Here is a 20,938-nt window from a genome sequence, read left to right on the forward strand (position 1 = left end):
TACAGTTTCAGGGCTTATGAAGCATTATTTGGATAATTATATGATCTCAAACAGTGTGTACTGTGAGCCTTTATAAGCATATTTGTTACCTGAGGACGCTAGATGGCGCTAGACGGGGTTCTTTCTACATCCTCTTAACTATAGTAACCATCAGACTAACTTTACTAGTCCCTTATCATTTTCCTCAATACAAAGTTTGAAAGTTTTAAATGTTTTATTTTTGAGAGAGAGCGAGTGAGCATGGGTGGGGGAGGGGCAGAGAGAGAGAGAGAGAGAGAGAGAGAGAGAGAGAGAGGGAGGGAGGGAGGGAGGGAGGGAGGGAGGGAGACAGGATCTGAAGCAGGCTCCAGACTCCCAGCTGTCAGCACAGAGGCTGATGCAGGACTCGCACCAAACGGTGAGATCATGACCTGAGCTGAAGTCAGATGCTTAACTGACCGCCACCCAGGCGCCCCTCACATTTAAGACTTTTTAAAGCTATGCATTTGTTAACGTAGTTGGTAATCCAACATACTGGTCTTTCCAGAGTACCTGTCCCAAGGTGGGGCCCAGGGGCGGGATGAAGGCCCTCGGTGCCCCACAATGCAAACCTTCGAGGCCTCGGCTGGCTCTCGGGACCGCTCTGGGGACCACAGGCGGCACAGAGCCCGACGTGGGGCTTGAACTCACAAACCGCGGGACCACCACCTGAGCCAAAACCAAGAGTTAGACGCTCAACCAACGAAGCCACCCAGGCGCCCAGCATCCAACACTCCTGAGTTTGCGATTAGAGGCAAAAATCGCCCAAACGCAGGATTATTCCCTGAAGACCACTTGTGAGACTCCTGCTGCCAGCCTGCGTCTGCCACTGCGCCAGTCGGTGAGCCACACTGGCGTCGGGGTCCGTGATGAACAGAAGGGCAGCAAAAATCAGTTAAGAGATTCTAAGTACTACAAAGGACGCAAGCAAGATTTGGTAAACCGTATAAAAGTTCATGCAGGGGCGCCTGGGTGGCGCAGTCGGTGAAGCGTCCGATATTCAGCCAGGTCACGATCTCGCGGTCCGTGAGTTCGAGCCCCGCGTCGGGCTCTGGGCTGACCGCTCGGAGCCTGGAGCCTGTTTCCGATTCTGTGTCTCCCTCTCTCTCTGCCCCTCCCCCGTTCATGCTCTGTCTCTCTCTGTCCCAAAAATAAATAAACGTTGAAAAGTTCATGCAAAGTCACCAAGAAATAAGAGTGGCAGAAGCAGCCTGGCTAAAACTGAAGCAGAGAAATCAGAAGGCTGGTCAGCGCTCCAGAGGGAAGAATGCTAAAACACTAACAAAGGCCTCAGACATTTTTAGATAAAAAATATATATACATATATATATGTGTGTGTGTGTGTGTGTGTGTCTGTGTGTGTATACGTATGTATATATATATGATTATGCTGTGAAAATCAAGTTGCGCTCAAGAATATATCATATTTCTTCTGTAAGAACCGTGTTCTTCTTAAAGTCACACAAATCGTTTCTGTTCTGTTCCAGGAATCGGCGTATAATAACAATGACAAGCTCGATGGCAATAAATACTAAACTTGTCATAATTTTTAGTTTCATTTTTCAAAACAAAGTCCCAATCATTTTTCATTCTTCACTCTGAAATTCTGATGCTTGTTTTAAATGGATTTATTTCAAGTGACTACTTTTAATACCAATTATGCTCGGATACCAAGGAGGCATATTAAAGAGCTCTACTAATCTAGAGTATTGTTAAGGACTGAATACTGCTAAATATTTGGTGATTTCATTTTAAAAGAATGGCTCACCAGCAAAATCTAGATCTTTCTCAGCCTCTCAGTGACACTATTTCTACCAAAAACACCACTCGAAGCCTGCCCTCCAGATGCCTGGGGCGATTCTCAGGTGTTCGACATAAAATCCTTGCTCTTAATTTGGATTTCAAGGTCAGGCCCAGGCCCCACACACACCTGCTTTAATCCACGCAAATACCTTTTCCTCTGTGCTGGCTTCTTACTAAAATTAAGGTAAAAGTCCTAAAACAAAAGTGATAGTTCCACTATTTCAAACCCTATTCAAGGGTACAGAAATACAGTGAAAACCCCAGAGAAAGATGCACAGATGTAACAAAAGGTTGATTCCTACAATACATAAAAACCGTGTCAACCGTGCTAAGCCTTCTCTGCGTGTGTGCACGCACACACATTCCCAAGTGGATTTACATTTTCTGGCTCATTCGTGGGTAACGAAAATGTAAACCATGAAGGTACAACGGGTAACAAGAATTCACACATCCAGGGGCTTCTGGGCGGCTCAGCTGGTTAGGCCTCCAACTCTTGGTTTCGGCTCAGGTCACGATCTCACAGTTCCGTGAGTTGAGCCTGAGTTGGGCTCTGTGCGGACAGCTTGAACCCGCTTGGGATTCTCTTTCTCCCTCTCTCTGCACCTCCTCTGCTCATGCTGTCTCTCTCCCTCTCTCTTTCTCTCTCTCAAAATAAATAAAAGAATTCACAGATCCAAATGCTTACACACCAAGGCGTGGGCCACATATCAGCAACAGTCTCAAGTTTCTCAGAAGCCAAAGTTGTGACAACCTGGAGAACCCGTCCCATCCCTGTAAGGACTGGCGTGTCCCCAGATCTTCCCATTTCTCAGGAGAAAATGGAAATCTAAATTTTATGTGATGTGTTTTAAGATGTGGAACTGTCAGACAAAAATTACTGTGGCCCAAACAGGACACACTGCTGGTGCAAACAAAAACGGCTGTGACCCTTTGGAAAGGAATTTGGCAATATCTAGCAAAACCGACCCTTGGACCTTTACCCTTTCAGAAGGGTTCTTTCAGAAGACTGTCTATCCAGAGTGTTACATAACACAATATACCTGGGGTACCAGGCTCAGTGGGAAGAGCGTGTGACTCTTGATCTCGGGGTCATGAGTTCGAGCCCCACGTCGGGCTCTATGCTGACAGCTCGGAGCCTGGAGCGTGCTTTGGATTCTGTGTCTCCGTCTCTCTGTCCCTCCCTCGCTTGCACTCTGTGTCTGTCTGTCTCTCTCTCTCAAAAATAAATAAACATTAAAAAACTTAAATAAAATAAAAATGTGCATTTTTGTTTTCCAAAAGACACAGTGGAAGGACAAGCAAAAACTAATAAGCCAGTTTCCCATGAGGAAGGGGAAACACTGGAAATAAAATCTTGACCTCTCTAATTCCTTCTCTGGTTTTGGCGTTAGAACCATAAATATTTCTTCCCCTTTAAACAAAAAGTAACTTAGAAAGAAAAAAAACCTTTAGAAAAGCCAAAATAAATGAACCTAACTCTGTATCAAGTTGATGGAATTATTTCAAGTGATTTTTTTTTTTAATGTTTATTTATTTTTGAGAAAGAGAGTGTGAGCGGGAAAGGAACAGAGAGGGAGGGAGGCACAGAATCTGAAACAGGCTCCAGACTCCGAGCTGTCAGCCCAGAGTCTGACAAGGGGCTCAGGGACCGCGAGATCTTGACCTGAGCCAAAGTTAGACCCTCAACCGACTGAGCCACCCAGGCGCCCCTCAAGTGATTTTAACACCCCGCATTTTGACTGCATGTGGTTAGTCAGAAAGAAAACACAGAGAAAGAGAGAAATCTTAAACTACATCATGTTATTCTCTTAAGTGGGAGTATTGGTATCGTTATCCTAGATCTATGATGTGCTGTAGGATAAAGCAATTATGTAATTATATTGACATTATTAAAAACCAAGATTACAGCAGTAATCTTTTTACAGTTTAAAAATATGTAAACATAAAGTCAAAGAAGTAAAAAGCATAATCTTAATTTTAATTGAATATAACATTATGAACTGATTTCATTTTTTCCTGTCAGAAAATATGTATTTCCTGTCTTTACCAACCACAAGGCCAGACACAAGGACCAACTAGTAAGGACAGGTGCCCAGACACCCAGATCCTGGTCTCCAAACGGCATTCCTCCAGGGCTTCCTGGGGAAATCCTTGCTGCTGGGTCTAAAGCAAGAAGGGTCAGGCTGACCCCAGGACGTTGTCATGCCTGCAAGCAAAAATGTTATTAAAAGAGAAAAGGGTCCTATCCAAGTGATATGGAATTCTCCTGAGGAGTCCCCCACTGGCCAGAGAGAGCACAACTGACCACCAAATTGGAAACTAATCACTGCAGTCTTGAAGGACACAAAACACACGGAACCATGCGAGTGCATAATGATCCCACACACAAAACAATCTTGGGGGTCAGCTCTGGAAGTTGCTAGGACATCAAATCGCTATCCAGAAGACCGATAAAGGACAAGAATCAAGTATTTATTCTGCCCGCCCCTATAGACCGCTGCTTAGGGCAACCAAACAGGTGATGAAAAACAGTCACTCTTCTTAAAAGAGTCACAGGAGGGGTGACGGGTTAGGAAACTGCCACCCTGCAGTCCCTCGCGGGACGATGGCGCCGGCACTGGTGTGAGCGCTGAGGCTAGGGATCAAGGACCGACCGGACTGTCTGTCTCCCATCACAGAAATGTCCTACACGGACAAAATCCAGCTTGCAGAACATGTATCACACCGACACAGTGTTATCACTCATGGGAGCCACACGGAGTCTCTCGAACCATCCAGCAGTTGTGTTTAGGCTTCAGCAAAATCGAGATCAGACAAGGCACGCAGATTGCTTCCATTCATGTTCATTTCAGGGCTCTTTTTAAGCCACAACTTCCCCCCTTGAGGGGGAAGTTGATTCTTCTGTTGAGTTTCCCATATTCTGGACTCAGCTGCGCAGCATAATTTACCATATTTCTATAACTTGGTGGTGATGAGCTGCATCCAATTCAGGTTCAATGTTTTGGGCAGTAATATTTCACAGGCGGGATTTTGGAGGGTGGGGTTGGCGGTGGGGGCATATTTTCACTTGGCTGGGGCAGCGAAACCAATCCATCTCATCAAACCAAAGCAAAGCAACCACAGGGATAAATCCTGATACCAGGAGCCCCCCCCCCCAAGGTACTGGCATCTCTGCAGGGGGAAGCGGGGGAGAGGCAACAGGACGGGGGACTGAATGCCGCAGGGCGGCCGAGCTCTGCCCTGGGGAGCGGAGGGCTGGCCGGTCGAGGGCAGCACTGAGGGCGGGTTGCCCTCCGCACATCAGGAAGCAGTTGACAGCAGGGCTAAAGGACCATCTGCACCTTATGAACTCTCAAAACTGACAAGCCATAGGGACGGATGTCTGTACGCCTCCAAATCCCATTCCGAAGCCCTAACCCCCAGGGTGGCTGGTTTGGGAACTGGGGGCCGGGATGCAGGGAAGTCACGGGGGCGGAGCTCTAACGGGGTAGGACCACTGATGGCCTGAGACAGAGCCTCAGCAGAATCCAATCCCTGCGGAACCCTGACCTTGTACTACGCCCCTGGAGATGTTTCTTAAAGATGAGGAATGCTACCCCACAAATGTATGGCCAACGAATCTGACAAAGCAGGAAAGAATATCCAATGGAATAAAGACAGTCTCTTCAGCAAGTGGTGCTGGGAAAACTGGACAGCGACATCTGGAAGAATGAACCTAGACCACTTTCTTACACCAGACACAAAAATAAACTCAAAATGGATGAAAGACCTCAATGTAAGACAGGAAGCCATCAAGATCTTCAAGGAGAAAGCAGGCAAAAACCTCTTTAATCTTGGCCGCAGCAACTTTTTACTCAACACCTCTCTGGAGGCAAGGGAAACAAAAGCAAAAATGAACTACTGGGACCTCATCAAAATAAAAAGCATCTGCACAGCAAAGGAAATAATCAGCAAAACTAAAAGGCAACCGACAGAATGGGAGAAGATATTTGCAAATGACATATCAGATAAAGGGTGAGCATCCAGGGGCACCTGAGTGGCTCAGTCAGTTGGGTGTCCAACTTTGGCTCAGGTCATGATCTTGCAGTCCGTGGGTTCAAGCCCCGCAACCGGCTCTGTGCTGACAGCTCGGAGCCTGGAGCCCGCTTCGGATTCTGTGTCTGCCTCTCTCTCTGCCCTTCCCCCACTCACGCTCTCTCTCTCAAGAATAAACATTAAAAAAGATTAAAAAATGGCCAACAGGCACATGAAAAGATGTTCAGCGTCACTCCTTATCAGGGAAATACAAATCAAAACCACACTCAGGTATCACCTCACGCCAGTCAGAGTGGCCAAAATGAACAAATCAGGAGACTATAGATGCTGGAGAGGATGTGGAGAAACGGGAACCCTCTTGCACTGTTGGTGGGAATGCAAATTGGTGCAGCCGCTCTGGAAAGCAGTGTGGAGGTTCCTCAGAAAATTAAAAATAGACCTACCCTATGACCCAGCAATAGCACTGCTAGGAATTTATCCAAGGGATACAGGAGTACTGATGCATAGGGCCACTTGTACCCCAATGTTCATAGCAGCACTCTCAACAATAGCCAAATTATGGAAAGAGCCTAAATGTCCACCAACTGATGAATGGATAAAGAAATTGTGGTTTATATACACAATGGAATATTACGTGGCAATGAGAAAAAATGAAATATGGCCTTTTGTAGCAACGTGGATGGAACTGGAGAGTGTGATGCTAAGTGAAATAAGCCATACAGAGAAAGACAGATACCATATGGTTTCACTCTTATGTGGATCCTGAGAAACTTAACAGGAACCCATGGGGGAGGGGAAGGAAAAAAAAAAAACAGGTTAGAGTGGGAGAGAGCCAAAGCATAAGAGACTGTTAAAAACTGAGAACAAACTGAGGGTTGATGGGGGGTGGGAGGGAGGAGAGGGTGGGTGATGGGTTTTGAGGAGGGCACCTTTTGGGATGAGCACTGGGTGTTGTATGAAAACCAATTTGTCAATAAATTTCATATAAAAAAATAAATAAATAAATAAATAAATAAATAAATAAATAAAGATTTAAAAAAAGGGGGGGGGGGCTAGTATCCAAAATCTATAAAGAACTTATCAAACTCAACACCCAAAAAACAAATAATCCAGTGAAGAAATGGGCAAAAGACATGAACAGACACTTCTCCAAGGAAGACATCCAGATGGCCGACACATGAAAAAATGCTCAACATCACTCATCATCAGGGAAATACAAACCAAAATCACAATGAGACACCACCTGACACCTGTCAGAATGGCTAACATCAACAACTCAGGCAACAACAGATGTTGGCAAGGATGCGGAGAAAGAGGATCTCTTTTGCATCGTTGGTAGGATGCCAGCTGGTGCAGCCACTCTGGAAAACAGTATGAGGGTTCCTCAAAAAATTAAAAGTAGAACTACCCTACGACCCAGCAATTACACTACTAGGCATTTATCCACAGGATACAGGGGTGCTGTTTTGAAGGGACACATGCCCCCCAATGTTTATAGCAGCACAATCGACAATAGCCAAAGTATGGAAAGAGCCCAAATGTCCATCGAGGGATGAATGGATAAAGAAGATATGGTATATATATACAATGGAGTATTACTCGGCAATCAAAAAGAATGAAATCTTGCCATTTGCAACTACGTGGATGGAACTGGAGGGTATTATGCTAAGTGAAATTAGTCAGAGAAAGACAAAAACCATACGATTTCACTCATATGAGAACTTTAAGAGACAAAACAGATGAACATAAGGGAAGGAAAGCAAAAATAATATGAAAACAGGGAGGGGGACAAAACAGAAGAGACTCTTAAATATGGAGAACAAACTGAGGGTTACGGGAGGGGTGGTGGGAGGGGGGATGGGCTAAATGGATACGGAGCATTAAGGAATCTACTCCTGAAATCATTGTCGCACTATATGCTAACTAATTTGGATGTAAATTTTAAAAAATAAAATATAGGGGCGCCTGGGTGGTGCAGTCGGTTAAGCGTTCGACTTCAGCTCAGGTCACGATCTCGCGGTCCGTGAGTTCGAGCCCCGCGTCGGGCTCTGTGCTGATGGCTCGGAGCCTGGAGCCTGTTTCCGATTCTGTGTCTCCCTCTCTCTCTGCCCCTCCCCCGTTCATGCTCTGTCTCTGTCTCAAAAATAAATAAACGTTAAAAAAAAAAAAATTTACGGGGCGCCTGGGTGGCGCAGTCGGTTAAGCGTCTGACTTCAGCCAGGTCACGATCTCGCGGTCCGTGAGTTCGAGCCCCGCGTCAGGCTCTGGGCTGATGGCTCAGAGCCTGGAGCCTGTTTCCGATTCTGTGTCTCCCTCTCTCTCTGCCCCTCCCCCGTTCATGCTATGTCTCTCTCTGTCCCCAAAAAAATAAACGTTGAAAAAAAAAATCTATTTAAAAAAAAATAATTTAAAAAAAAATAAAAAATAAAATATAAATAAATAAATAAATAAATAAATAAATAAATAAAATAAAAACAAATCTTCTAAAACAAAAAGATGAGGAATGCTACAGAAAAGCGAGGCTGCCCGAATCCACCCCTCCCCCCCTTTCTGGAAGTTCAGGGAGTCGGAGTTCCCCCAAAACAGCACCAAGGTGTTAGGATGCATGGAGGAGACATCTGGGAGGGAGGGTGAGGGGACAGAAGTGAACACAGGCCGGAGAGATGCGTCCTCTTGAAATGATTACAACAGTAGCCTTAATGTTTCAAGATGAGCCAGAAGAAATTACTAACATAATCCAAGGTATTAAAAAAATAAATCAGGTCCCAAAAGAGCAGTGGGACGAGGCCTTTTAAAACTCAGAGACTTTAATAAACTCTGACCAAATAATTCCGTTCCAACTTCTTGGAAAGGAAACACTGTTCAAGCCATACACACAAAAATGTTCATTTCTGCAAAAATAGTGTAAACGGTTCAGCTGGTTATTAACAATTATTTGAAGAATACATAACCATTTTCATTACAATGTGACAGCTCGGTGCTCACCGCCTCCTCCCTGCTGCCCTGTGGGTGGAGGCCCCGATCTGTACAGGCAGCTGTGTGTCCTGAGGTCTGCGGCTCCCGCTTCTGACTGCCACATCAAGGGAGACTGAGATTCTGCATCTGGACTCCCCCTTCTGACTGCCACACGGGGGGCTTGGCCGAGACCACCTCTGGACTCCTCCTTCTGACTGCCACATGGGGGAGGGGGCATTGAGCCTCTGCCTCTGGACTCCGCCTTCTGACTGCCACATGGGGGAGGGGGCAGAGCCTCTGCCTCTGGACTCCCCCTTCTGACTGCCACATGGGGGAGGGGGCATTGAGCCTCTGCCTCTGGACTCTGCCTTCTGACAGCCACATGGGGGGGGGGGGTGCTGAGACTCCGCCTCTGTGCTCCCCACTCGGACTCCCGGACTCCCCCCTCTGCCTGCCAATGGGGAGGTGGTCCGGAGACTGCTTCCCAGCCAGCCACCCCAGGTCTTGAGGCCGGAGTTACCAGAAGGGACAGCATTCCTGACCCCGGCAAGCATGGGGACAGGACGCAGCCTCTGGCATCGAGGCCCCCGTGGAAGAGGGTCTAGGGGAACGTGAGCCCCAAGTGGAGGGAGAGCAATGGCTGGGGACCAGTTTCAGGTAATCACCGCTCACTGTCTGTTATGACAAAGGCTCCTTCCGGGGACGCGGATCACGGCACTTGGGTTAAAAAACCCCCAGGCCCACTGCTGCCCTGCCCTCGGTCTGTGCTGCTGGGACAGCACCGGGCAGCGGATGGCCTCGGCTCCTCACACGGTGACCAACCAGCAGCTGCTAACAGAGCGCAGGGTAAGCACACGCACGTGGTAACCATGCTGACCAAAGGACCCGTCATGCCTCCGACTCAGTGCGGTGTTTCGAGGGATCTGGGCCGTTATGTGGGGGGTGATTTTGCAACTTAAGCTCTCGATTTCTGTGTTTCCCTGCCAGCTCTGTGGGTAGCCCTACTTTCCACCCAGATCTTCTCCCTTCAAATCCAACCCCAACGTCACCAGTACGCGTCTCCAAGGCTCCAAACGGGAGCACAGCACGAGGCGAATACTTGAAGATGGGGCGAGAGTGTGCCCCTCGCTTAGTAGACCTCTCAAAACACAAAATAGGAGCCCACGGTCAGTGGCAGCAAGGGAGGCATTTGATAAAAAGGATTGATTCAGCACACAGTGGCGTCTGCGCGTCTTGCACCGTGTCAGAGGCTGGGGACGTGCATGTGCACAAGCTGGGGAGGGGCAGAGACCAAAGGAGAGACAGAGAACCCCAGGCAGGCTCCTCACTGACTGTGGAAGAGCCCGGCACAGGGCTCAAACTCATGAACCGCGAGATCATGACCTGAGACAAAATCGTTCGGATGCTCAACTGACTGACCGGACACCTCGATAGAACTTTCTAAAAACTAATTTTGGGGGCACCCGGGTGGCTCAGTCGGTTGAGCATCCGACTCTTGATTTTGGCTCAGGTCAGGATCTCGCGGTTCGTTGAGTTCGAGCCCCGCATCGGGCTCTGTGCTGACGGCTCGGAGCCTGGAGCCTGCTTCGGATTCTGCGTCTCCCTGTCTCTCTGCCCCTCCCCTGCTCACGCTCTGTCTCTCCCTCTCTCTCAAAAACAGATATTTAAAAAAAAAATTTTTTTTAAAGAAAAATAAAGACCAATTTTGGTTTTCCAACTGCCGGGACTTGGTAGGGCAGAGCACGTCTTCGAAGGTTACAATTAGACACGGCTGTTTGAGTAGTGCAGGCAGTTCTAAGCAGTGGCAGTAAACTCCGCTTTTAGCGCTCAACCCACTCTGAAAGACGCGAGAGGAGGACACGGAGACATGATCTGCCAAGGTGGCCCGTGCCCACACCCTACAGGTCCCTAGCAAACGTCCAAAGTGGTGTAAAACCACCTGGCACAGAAACGCCCATAATAAAAAGTAAAAAATGGTCACGAAACGGTATTTTAGCACAACCTGCCCTTCGGGAAAACGTCTGAAAAGCCACGCGACCAAGTATCCGCGACAGTCACCTCTGTGTGGTAGGAAAGGGTGGCGGCTGCACGTTTCAACTGTCCGAATCCCCGAACTTCTGGATATGTGCCGCGTGAGCTCTTCTCACCGAGAGTATCACTAGCTGTACGCGCACTACACTCGAGTGTCGGCCTGGGGGGAGCTTGGTTCCTTCCCCCTCCGCCCCAGAGGCAACCTTCGTTACAGTGGACGAGATGCGGCGTCAGCCGCGGCACCCCATCGGAGGAATGGGGCGTATGCGGACAACGGGGCACCATTCAGCCTTAAGAATGGAAACCCTGCCGTCCACGTGCGTGAACCCTGGGGACACCTGCTGGGCAAAATACGCCAGGCAGAGTCGGGAGGGCCACCTAAAGCAGCCGGGCTGAGGGCGGATGGACGCGGCCCGGGGTCGGGGCCGGGGAAGAGGTGGTGGTGGGCACAGAGCCCTTCTGCACAAGGAGGCTCTGGGGACCCCACGCACGGCATGGAGACCGCGGCACAGGTCACAAATGCCGTCGCCACACACAAACAACGGTGGTGGCGGACACGCTGAACAGCTGGGTCGGGGCGACCGTCTCACCTACATCAAATACCACACCGCACGCCAGACACGCCGTAGACGTGTACAAGTCTAGTTGCCAATTACACCTCAGATGGGAGGGAAAGGCGTACTTGACGAAAAGCTGTGTGTCCGTTCATGTGTCTGCTACACGGGTGTCGGACAGGTAAGGGTTTGGTCACGGCCCCTTTCTGGGAACGCTGTGGCATGGAGGGGACCTCGGCGGGGCACCTGCCCCCACACCTGCCACAACGGTCTCCGAAATGCTTCGACCCTTCAGGGGCCTTCCCGTAGTGCTCTGAACATTGCGTCCCAGGTAGGGGGCTAATGCCCCCCCCCCCACAAGGCCCCCAGCCCGGCTCACCTCGGGGCCCCACCCCCTGTACCCCAAAGCCTTCTCTCCTCCAGTTCCTTCCCAAGTGGGCTCAGTCCCCACTTTCTGAGCCGTGGTTTCCAGATCAGCGTCCTGCGGCCCCCATGCCCGCTCAAGCACAGGCAGAGCGCGTAGCTCAGGGCACAGGAAAGCCTCTGTCCACATCGCAGAAGGATCTCCTTTGCTCGTTAAAGGCAGGGACTGAAAACCAATGCAATCTGAGCTTCCGTCCCCTTTCCATGGCTCAGCTGTGGTTCTAACTCCCTAGACCCGCCTGGCAAGGTTCCCATCACACTCTGCCTCCTCTAGAATAAGTGGGTGGGAGAGGCTGCAAACTGCCAACTCCGGGAGGGAGATCCCCACCCCCCGTGGTCCCACCCCATCCCCAGCCCCCAAGTGCTCCTCCTCAGGGGTCCCTCAGAAAGCCAGTCGACAGGGACAGAGGAGGGAGAAGGTGACCCTTGCCCCCCCCCAGCGAGAGCAGCGAGACCAGGGAGGGACACCACTTACCCCTTCACCCAGGGTGGAGGGGACAGCTGGCCATCTGCAGGCGGCTGCGGGAGACCAGGGCAGCTAGAGCGCGGCACCCACGGGCGACTTCGGCGGAGAGGGGCGTCCCGGGGGCCGTGCAGCTGCAGACGGGGCACCCGTTCCTGAGCGGGACTCAGAGCGCGGGGTGCGGCGGGCAGGCCCACCTTCCAGTCCCCAACAGGGCTTCAGGCTTCTATTCAAGGGTCAAGGGTACGGGAAGGGTGGCAGTGAACCTGTCGGGCCGGCGCCTGCCTGATTCCGGAGTTAGTCCGGCAGGAACCTGCAGCCCAACTTGGCGGCGGGGGAGGGTCCTCACAGCAGGTTAAGTGTGTCCCACGTGCACGGCTAGCAAGTCCAACCGATCTGAAGCAGGTGCTCAACCCTGAACTTCCCAAGATAGTAACGCCCTCACAGAAAACGCCAGAAATCCTCAGGTGACTTGCTTCAGTCAGGTACACACACACGTCTCAGCCGAGAGGTCTCCTTTAGAGGTTTAATAGATTTTCGCAACCCTCTGCCTTTCCCGGAGGTGCTGATAGGACACAGCACATCCTCAAACTGCTTTTCACACATCTTGCCTTTCCTACACCCTACCCGTGCTCCGTTACTTATTCTGCTCGTGACAGGTCACCAGAAAGGACAAACGCTACCCAAAGGCACCAATGCTCCACACTGTGCGAACCCAAACTCTGCCTCACGGATTTTCCCGATAGACCATCCCAGGTCTGCATTAACTCAGTAAGGGCACAGGAGGCTTTCAATGCAAGGCTCCCCCGTTGGGCCGCAGATTTCAATGGAGGGAGAAACGTACCCCTCACACGACGGCGATCGTGCTAACTGCTCGGTCCTTCCCACAGAGAATACTATAGATAATTCAGCAAATCCAGACAAAAAGAAGCAATGTATTTTGCAGCAAATTTTTCTTTAAGACTTGTAAATTCTCTCCCACCCCATATTAAACAGGTAAGTGAAGCAGCTTCCAAATTTAACGGTTACAGTTCAGATTCTGAATATTCACATCACGCTGGCATTCCACGTGGGTCACAAACACATGTGCCTTGTGTTAAGGATCTGAATGAAGTTTCATCCCGATGATGGAAGAATCTGATCACATTTCAGACTTAAAATCTGGTTTTGAACTAAGCAGTGTAGCACATACAGCAATCCAATCTATTGATAACATTTACTCAATATTGAATTTTCTTCACTTCTACCCTTTGGATCTCATTTTCCCATGTATTTAAGTGATCCCTATCTTTTTAGGTAGGAAAGTAATTGTCTAAGGGTAAGCGGACACCTAGACAACTTTGGTAAACTGAACTACGGCAGTCCTCACGTGAGCAAAAGAGCTTACTCAAGACTTAATTGCTACAGTATAGGCGAGGATGGGGCCAAACTCAAACAAGATGACACTCATTTCTAAATGTGGAAATCCTACAAAAATAAATGGCTTAAGCCAATGGAACTCTGCAATGCTCTCACGGTCACTGAGAAGCCATTCTAAGATCTACTTTCCTGCTGTATTTGTGCCCCTGAACCGGCCACAGAAATCCTTTTGGAAAAACCGGGAAGGCTGTGGGGTGTCCAACGGGAATCCTTCATCTTGGGCATCGTTAAAGCTTGGGAATACTTGAAAGCAGCGGGTAAACACAGACCACCTTCCTAGAGACCAACTTTACATCAAACATGGAACATCGAGACAAAAAGCAAATAAATGCACAGCTTATACTCATTTTTAACAAACGAGGCCTCTCAAGTTCCTGCCATCACTTGTATGGTTTCAGTGGACTTCGAGAAGCTCTACATTAGAACATGGTTACTTTTGCCACAAAGTAATAGCAACTGTAATTTTTAAAATACCTATTCGAAACGTCCTTTAATAAAACACGGACCACTTTTACGGAGAGATCACGTACGTCTCAAGCTCTTCCCTAAGTGACGCTACTTAGTCACGAGGCGGGGGGATGAACATTGCTGTAGCTTAACCGCACTAACAGTATTCACACCCCATGACAACTTACCAAACAGAATAGTAGGGACATCTGTCCTATCATTTGTGTGAAATGATTCAAACGTACGAAAAAAACAAAAGAACGGAACCTGGAAAACTTCAAACTAAGTGACACTAACAACATAGCAATTTACACAGTAACATGGCACAATTTTCCCCGTTAGTGGTTTTTAAAATGCTTACCAATCAAGGGATGAGCTCACTTGCTTAGATATTTGAAATACAACTTTATTCTGATTCTAAACGAAAAGGAATGGGAAGGACAGTGACAATGAATTTCACCACTGGATACTGTGACCATAGCAGTCTTATATTTGAAACTCAGGAAGGAAACAACTGCGCTCCGAAACAGCTAAATACGCAGGTCCAAAAAATGAAGGTACTTTTTCAACTGCCACATTCACTCCAAAGCCCATCCGTCTCCTTCGTTCAGCATCCCCAAGACGAAGCACACGTTCTGCTCAGCTAGGTAATAAAGTGGCAAACACGCCGCACCGCTGCCATCACAGACAGCTGCCTATAAAACTAGACTTCTGACGCCGGCTCCAGCCGCTCTCACAGGTCGTCGTCCTCGTCCGGGAGAGCAGTCGTCTGAGCAACCTACGGACAGACACACGCAGTGAGGCTCGAGCCACCAGGCGTCCACCGAGGCACGACAAGAACCGCGCCGGGCGCACAGGCGTCTCACCTCTAGATCGTGCTCGTACTGCGCTGCCAACGCCGGGTCCATGACCACCTCTGGCGGGGCGAGAGCGGGCATGGCGACAAACTCCAAGTTAGGGTCTCCGATTAGTTTTCTCGCAAGCCACAGGAAGGGCTTTTCAAAGTTGTAGTTACTTTTGGCAGAAATGTCATAGTACTGTTTAAGAAGGAAGCAAAGTTAGGGGCGCCTGGGTGGCTCAATCGGTTAAGCGTCCGACTTCGGCTCAGGTCATGATCTCGCGGTTTGTGGGTTCGAGCCCCGCATCGGGCTCTGTGCTGACAGCTCGGAGCCTGGAGCCTGCTTCGGATTGTGTCTCCCCTCTCTCTCTCTGCCCCTCCCCCACTAGTGTTCTCTCTCAAAAATAAATAAAAAAATAAGTTTAAAAAAAGCAGAAACTAGTTACAAAATATCTACTCCTCAGGGATCATCCTAGGGTATGCTCCTAACTAAATCAAATTCCTTTGATCCATACAACACATGTTTACGCATCACTTTAACGCACCCTATTACTTTGAATTTTATCTTAGCCATAATGCAGTAAAGGAGAAGTTTCAAGAAACATACCTGAAGGTTCTTCTTTCGGTGAAAGACAATAGATTTTGCCTTAACTTTTCTATCCTTAATGTCCACTTTGTTGCCACACAGCACAATGGGGATGTTTTCACACACTCGTACCAGATCTCGATGCCAGTTAGGCACATTCTTGTAAGTAACCCGTGATGTGACATCAAACATTATAATGGCACACTGGGCTGAAAGAAAGATTGACAGTGACTGTTACCCGCGTAGAACGTCCCACACAGATGACACTGCTAAGGACCACGGGCTTCACTTCAGGCCCAAACCAGGTCATCTACATTGCTCCATTCGTTCTCAAGGCCTCTTCCAAGTCTAAAACTCTTACATCACTGTAACACACAAGATTTAAAATCCCACTTCCTACTCAAGTGTGAATGACCAGCTTGCCATATCCAATCTGTCCCTGTAATACTTCATTAATTCCACCTCGTCCCCAAATCTGAAGTAGATTAACAGTAAGTCAGCATTCCAGACAACTCATCTCCTTTATTCGAAAGGTCTAAGAACCCACTTTTAAAGGTCCTAAAATGACTAAACGTAGCAAAACAGGTTATTCCTTTGGTTAAAAACACTCAAGTCTCAGGGCACCTGGGTGAATCAGTCGGTTCAGTCTGACTTTGCTCAGGTCATGATCTCCCGGTTTGTGGGTTCGAGCCCCGCATCGGGCTCTGTGCTGACAGCTCAGAGCCCGGAGCTGCTTTGGATTCTATGTCTCCCTCTCTCTCTGCCCCTCCCCTGCTTGTACTCTGTCTCTCAAAAATAAACATTTAAAAAATTGGGGGGGGGGGACCCACCAAAACCCTCAAATCTCCATGTTGACCTAGAAGGAAATTCACAGTAAGACAACAGCCACAAGTATGTAGCTTTTTAGCTCAAGATTGGGGGGGGGGGGGCGGCAAAAAAATCCACATATTTGTACATATTCAAAACAGGCTAAAGGTATGGAAGGATTCCCAACAAATTTCTCATCACAGGAGTGAGATTTCAGGAGGCAGTTTCTGTATCCATCTTTGTTTGATACAACAATGTAACTGCGGTCAAACATTTTACGGAAAAAAAGAAAAACCTCGCAAAACTTAGTACAATTGAAACAACAACCAGCTATTCCTGAAACTACGGCAACAGCTCGTCCGAAGCTGTTGTTTTATGAAACTCCGTAGAAAACAGCCTGTCCTGAACGGTGCCCGTCATGACGCAGCACAGGACTCGGGCAGAACTTTCGAGGTCCTCCCCTCCCTGAGTCAAAGCCCCGGGTGGTCGGCCTGAACAGACCCTCCCCCCCCAACGCCCCGAAGTCGCCCGGACAACAGCCCCCGCGCACCGAGGCCCTACCTTGGATGTAATAGCCGTCTCTGAGCCCCCCGAACTTCTCCTGCCCGGCCGTGTCCCACACGTTGAACTTGATGGGCCCTCTGTTTGTGTGGAACACGAGGGGATGGACCTCCACACCCAAGGTGGCTGCAACACAACACGTCACGTTAGCCCACGAATGCCGCCCCACGCGCATCCCGCACCCGCGTCGCCCCCACGTACCTACATACTTCTTCTCAAATTCACCGGTCAGATGACGTTTCACGAACGTAGTCTTCCCGGTACCCCCATCGCCAACCAACACGAGCTGCGGGCAGGCAGATTCTTGAAATAACCCCGACGACGTCTCGGCTCAGGACCCCGGAACCCCGGAACCCCGGGGCCGGCAAGCCCTCTGCGGACACGCTAACTTTGCGGGTCCCGGGGGCGCTCCGAAAACAAAGGCCTCCCCGCCACCACCACGGCGGCCGTGCCGGCCGAGCGATGATGACTCGGACAAATCAAACTTGGGCACCGCAGCGTCCCCGCGCGTTCCGGGGAGCCCGCACCCCCACCCGCCGCCGGGGCCCAGGACGAACGGCCGCAGCGGCACGGAGGCGGCCAGCAGGCGTTCGGGGCCGCCCCGCCCGCGGACCCCGCGTGTCCCCGCGGGCAGCACCCACCCCCGAGGACGACCTACTTTGAACTGGACTTGAGGCTCTCCCTGGGCAGCCATCGCGCTGGTGCTGCGGAGCAAAGAGAAAGAAATGGGGCGGGCGGCGCGGCGGCGCGGCCGGGGAGCCACATGGCCCGGCCCGCCCCACGTGCCCGGGCCCACAAAGGGGCGCCGGCGGCCGGGCCCCACGCGCGCACACCCCGGCCGGGGCGGGGGCCGCGCGCGCTCCAGGCGGCGGCGGCGGCGGGCTGCGCTCCTCCCGCCCGGCCGGCCGTCCGCGGGGCCTGGCGCCGAGCCCGCGGGGGAGGCCGCGCGGGGCGGGAGGCCGGGAGGCCAGGCGGGCGGAGGCCGGGACCGCACAGTGCCCGCCCGATCGCGCGCTCGGCCCGCCGCCCGGCCCTCTGCCGCCGCCTGGGCCACCCGCCGCTCCCGGGCCCGCCGCCCGTCCCCCGACCCGCCGCCCAGGCCCCACCGCGGTCGCGTCCCAGCGCCGGCCTGCGGCCTCCACCGCGGGGGGAAGGGGAGAGCCCCTTCGCCGCCGCCGCCCTGGCCCTGGCCCCACGCGGCCGCCGGCGCCCCGGCCCAGGCCGCCGCCCTCCCAGGCCCCCGCGAGGCCCCTGCTTTCGACCCTGCGGCCCTGCGGCCCCCGGCCCGGCCCCAGCTCACTACCTTCCAGAAGCGTCTCCGGCCCGTCTGACTGAGGGCTGGAAAGATGGCGGAAGCGCAATTCAAATGCCCGGAGACGCAGCCGACGCCGGCGCGCGCCGAGGGAGGGCGGGGCAACGGCGCCGCGCCGCTCCCACGTGGCCCGGCGCGCGCGCGCACGCACGCCGCGGGCTCGGGCGGCCACACCCGTCGGCCTGGCGCGGAGGGAAAGACACGCGGGGCGGCGGGCGCGGGCGGGCGCGGGACGCAGGGCGGGCGCGCGCACGCCCGCCCGCCCGCGGGGGCCACATGCGCCGGCCCGGAGGGCGGGTTCCCGCGCGCGCGCATGCGCCGACGGCGTCGCGGCGCGCCCTGCTGCGGCCGCGCTACGGAACCGGGAGCGGAGGGCAGGCCCCTTGGGCGGGAAACTCGCGGGGAGCGGCCCACACAAAGCCCCCAGGGCTCCCCAGCCGGGGGGCTCGCCCTGCCCACGCGGCACAGCGGTCCGCACATTGGGGTGCGCGCCACGCCTACGCCCCTGCGCTTCGTCCCCTAGACCCACGGCGCCTTCTCTGTGTCCCCCAGCCCTTCCCTCCCACACCTCTCGGCCCCTTACTCCCACACACCCCCTTCCCCATCCCCCGCCCCTTTCATTCACTCCCTTCTTTTTCTCCCCTCGACCCCCTGTCCCTTCCCTGTTTTTCCAGTTCCCCCCACCCCCACCTCCGTGTCCCTGGCCTCAACCAGGACCTCCTGGGGGGTAAAGGACGCAAAGACTTGCATTTTCCCTCCTTGAAAAGCCAGCCACCCTTTCCTTAAAGCTTTTAATCGGCCAGCGGCTTTGGTGACAGTATCCTGCAAACAGGATGATGAAATTGTGTTTTCAACTTTGGCAGCTCTTATCCTAGTTACAAACGTGGATCCAATCGATGAATGTTTAGGTTCCCGACGCTGGAGGGGATTAAACTGTCAAAGAGTGCAGACGGGATCCATCTGTGCAGTCAGCACTCACATGCTGCGGGGGGACACCCACCTCAGAGGGTCAATATAGGTAGAAAATGAGATAAGCCACGGGCCCAACTAGTGTTGATGGTTATTACCATCCGTTGGCGTTTAGCAAGGGTGTGGGCCGGAGGGAGTCCTCCGACCCCTTATCCTAAATCAAAGGCCGGTTTTTGGCGTTTGTGTAGACAGCCACAGATTCTCCTTAACCCACCTCTCCTTGGTGTTCTCTGGAAGCCAAGCATCCACACTCGCAGCAAGAGCAGGCAGCCGATGGCCCCATCAGAATTGTCAAGTTGCTCAGAGAGGATTCCACCGCGGGGACTCTTCCCGGAGCGAATAGAACCCAAGTGACCGAGGAGTTAGCCACCTAGTCCTGAGTGCACTTTGCAAGCGAGCCTGTTGGGAACACAAGTGACCTGAATTGGGCACAGCACTTCTGAGAATCTGCCTGCTGGGCACTCGAGTCCCAGTGCCCCAAAGGACCCTCAGGAAAACCAGCAGACCCTCCACGCTACTGGTGGCACTGGTAAAACATCAATGCTGAAAGCTGGTGACCCTCTACTTTCATTTCTGGAGAGGTTCCTTGGAGTTAAGCTCACCCATATGCACAGAGAGACAGTATCATCGGGCTTACTGTAACACAATAATAACAAAAACAGAACTTCCATACATATCCATTGATAGGGAAACATACAAATATTTAACTGGACTACTGTACAGCATCTAAAAGGAAGCGAGTTCATCTGTATCAAAAGGGTTAGATCTCAAAGGATAATGAGAAGAGAAGCAAGTTCAAGAAAGATGTGATCATACCTTCATACAGTCTATAGTTGTATATAGGGATCGTATAGTAGAACACCATTTACGTAAACTTGTATAGACACAAAACCATATTCTTGGACGTATGTAGGTAAATTTCTAAAAATTGACTGCAAGGATGTGTAGCCTGAAATCTGATGCTGCTGTTTCGAAAGAGAGTAGACAGCTAGGGTGTGATGGAGGTGGGCAGTCAAAGAAGACTACTTACAGGGTTCCATTTCTTTTGTTAAAAGAAGGTAATTGAGGCAAATATGACAACATATTAACCGTTGTGTAACTCTAGGTGGTGAGAGCACCCATGTTTCTACCTTTTGGCATTTTTGAAAAAATGTCTTCCCATAAAGAGCGCCAAGGGGAAATATGTCGAACCCCCCAGCTCTAACAATCGCTGTGGCTTTGCAGTTTACAGAGGTACTTCCTCATGTCTGCCACCTGACAGGGATTGCACACCCCTGCTTAACTTGTAGTTTCCAATATTGCAGGCAAATGCACAAAGAAGTAGCAGAATTACAAAAAAAAAAAAAAAAAAATGCAGAAAGTGTACAAGGAATTTTACCGGAGTATTACCTCTTAGTTCCCCAAATGTTAACATGAGTTCTTTGCCCTGGTCATTCTCTCCTTCCTTCTCTCAGTCCTTGTCTCACCGTATACATGATTTTTAAAATACGTGTAGGATTTTTGTTCTCTGGGATGTTTGAGAGCAAACAGCACACAGGATGCCCCTCAGTGTGCATTTCTTAAAACCAAGGACATTCTGTTACATCACCACTGCCGAATTACCCAAATCAGGAAATTAACTCTGCTGCAATCCTGTTATCTCCTCTGCAGACCTGAATGGCCACTTACTTGTCTCACTTCTATCCTATATCTGGTGGGGGATCCGTTCGGGATTAGG

At 51.1% G+C, this 20,938-nt stretch overlaps 1 protein-coding gene across 1 annotated transcript; it reads right to left on the reverse strand.

The window, feature by feature from the left end:
* Nucleotides 1-14,533: 14,533 nt before the first annotated feature.
* Nucleotides 14,534-18,358, reverse strand: RAN (RAN, member RAS oncogene family). Its single transcript, XM_023241263.2, has 7 exons — nt 18,244-18,358; nt 17,599-17,644; nt 17,142-17,226; nt 16,941-17,066; nt 15,594-15,781; nt 15,015-15,185; nt 14,534-14,926 (listed from the first exon to the last, which is right to left on the reverse strand). Exons 2-7 carry the CDS (start codon nt 17,632-17,634, stop codon nt 14,882-14,884), a joined length of 651 nt encoding a protein of 216 aa, XP_023097031.1. The 5' UTR covers nt 17,635-17,644; nt 18,244-18,358; the 3' UTR covers nt 14,534-14,881.
* Between the last annotated feature and the right edge of the window lie 2,580 nt (nt 18,359-20,938).

The sequence above is a fragment of the Felis catus genome, chromosome D3 (genome assembly GCF_018350175.1).
Source record: "Felis catus isolate Fca126 chromosome D3, F.catus_Fca126_mat1.0, whole genome shotgun sequence".
Taxonomy (NCBI): domain Eukaryota; kingdom Metazoa; phylum Chordata; class Mammalia; order Carnivora; family Felidae; genus Felis; species Felis catus.

Coding starts and splice junctions, on each gene's coding strand:
- RAN (XM_023241263.2), bottom strand. CDS start 17,634: ATGGCTGCCCAGGGAGAGCCTCAAGTCCAGTTCAAA. Junction 17,227..17,598: donor AGCCTCAAGTCCAGTTCAAA/GTAGGTCGTCCT, acceptor GCCTGCCCGCAG/CTCGTGTTGGTTGGCGATGG. Junction 15,782..16,940: donor AGACGGCTATTACATCCAAG/GTAGGGCCTCGG, acceptor TCTTTCTTTCAG/CCCAGTGTGCCATTATAATG.